The following is a 1,732-nucleotide window of genomic DNA, read 5'->3' as shown; positions in this document are numbered from 1 at the left end:
GTATACATCCCACTTTCCATCTGTCTAGGATCAAACATTTGTCTTTACAGCCCTTTGTCTCCTGTCTCCTATTTTCCCCCATTATCCCCATGTGTATTTATACCCATGCTTTCTGTTTTTATGTTGCCAGTTCATCTTGTTTTGTCAGGTCTTACCGGTGTGTTTTCCGTTTCTCTAGTTCTCAAGATCTTGTTTTCTAGGTCAGTTCTGGAGGATTTGCTGCCATAGAAATTTAACCTGGCTAAAAGGTGACCGGTTACCCTGAGTTGAACTCAGTTTACCAAAGTTACCTCGCTAAATCGTCTAACCTGGTCCCTTTGTCCTAGTGTGATTGCTGACACTGGAATATAGGAGACATTTGATATGCAAACACATATGCAAATGAAAGTAGTATTAGTAAAGCTAAGATAGATTTCCAGTGCAGTGTCTGTTGGAGAACATTACAGGACTCCCAGCTCGAGAGGGCGATAGAGTACAACAAACCACAGACCGAGCAGCTTATAGAAGGCTGGTTATGTGTGACTGCAACCCCTGTAATGTTTCTTCTTCCAGAATTCCTGATATGCCTAATATACATTGTCAAGTAATAAGTAGCTATTGCAATAGAGTACCTGGACTGTTCTTATCCTAAATAATATGTCCTTGATGACCTATTGACTTCCTGTGGGTGGGGCCTCTGCTCAGCCTGCTGTTCACCCTCTGCCTGTTGTCTTTGACTTTCTGGAGGCAGCAGGCACACAGGGAGCTCTCCCTCACCAGGTACAGGCACTCCACCCTCTGGATGGGGTCAATGCCTTTGTCATCCTCCAAGGGGATAGGATTGCACTTCAGGTTGACGGTCTCCAGGTAGGGCAGGTTGCGGAGGCACTCAGGTACCCGGGTCAGTTGGTTGTTGAACAGGCCAAGGTGACGCAGCTCCTTGAGGGCTGCAATAGAGGATGGGATGCTCTCCAGGACGTTCATGCCCAGGTTGAGGCTCCTCAGCTTTCGCAGGAGACCGATCTCGTTGGGGAGTCCTACAGTGCTCAGACAGTTGTTACACAGGTTGAGGCTGTATAGGTTACGGAGGCGCCCGATAGCTTCCGGAACCTGGTCCAGCTGGTTGCTGTGGAGGTCCAAAAAGCAGAGGTTGACAAACTTGGCGATAGAGTCTGGGATCTTCTTGAGCAGGTTGCGGCTCAGGTCCAGCTCGTCCACATCACAAAGCTTCAGGATGCACTTGGGAAAGGTGGTGAGCTCCATGTTGCTGAGGTCCAGCCGACGCTTGCCATCCACGGTCAGCTTCAGGGCCAGCTTAGCCATCTTTAGGGTGATCTTCCGGCCCTTGGGCTCGCTTGACTGCTTCTTGCCCTTGGCCATCATGCTTTAAAAAATAAAAGGTTTTTGAGTTTATTGTTCAACATGTTATGAGTTTGATTAAATGCTGTTTCCTTGGTTAAGAGTTAACCTGTTCCGTCAATAAATTATTCATTAGTTCGTTTCTCCATTATACATGAAGTAGGCAGTAGAACTAGAACATGATGTAATAGATAGTGTTACATGTCATAGTCTCTAGTGTAAATGACAATACTTGTCTCACTGTATAACTCATTATATTACAACAAAGGACATGAGACAGCCAACTGTTTGCCATTGTAGCAGAGAATGAACATGTACCTTGACCATAACAACTCTCAATCCCACCTTTAGATGAAGAAAAGAATGAATAGTCATTGTTTTACTGTATAACTTG

At 45.6% G+C, this 1,732-nt stretch overlaps 1 protein-coding gene across 1 annotated transcript; it reads right to left on the bottom strand.

Moving 5' to 3' along the window:
• Window positions 1-627: 627 nt before the first annotated feature.
• LOC124039011 (leucine-rich repeat-containing protein 18-like) lies at window positions 628-1,359 on the bottom strand. The gene has a single exon (XM_046354901.1). The coding sequence runs from the start codon at window positions 1,357-1,359 to the stop codon at window positions 628-630; it is 732 nt and encodes a 243-aa protein (XP_046210857.1).
• Window positions 1,360-1,732: the final 373 nt, after the last annotated feature.

This window comes from Oncorhynchus gorbuscha, linkage group LG07 (assembly GCF_021184085.1).
Source record: "Oncorhynchus gorbuscha isolate QuinsamMale2020 ecotype Even-year linkage group LG07, OgorEven_v1.0, whole genome shotgun sequence".
Lineage (NCBI taxonomy): Eukaryota > Metazoa > Chordata > Actinopteri > Salmoniformes > Salmonidae > Oncorhynchus > Oncorhynchus gorbuscha.
This window is presented reverse-complemented; position numbering and strand designations above follow the sequence as displayed.

Coding starts and splice junctions, on each gene's coding strand:
- LOC124039011 (XM_046354901.1), bottom strand. CDS start 1,359: ATGGCCAAGGGCAAGAAGCAGTCAAGCGAGCCCAAGGGCCGGAAGATC.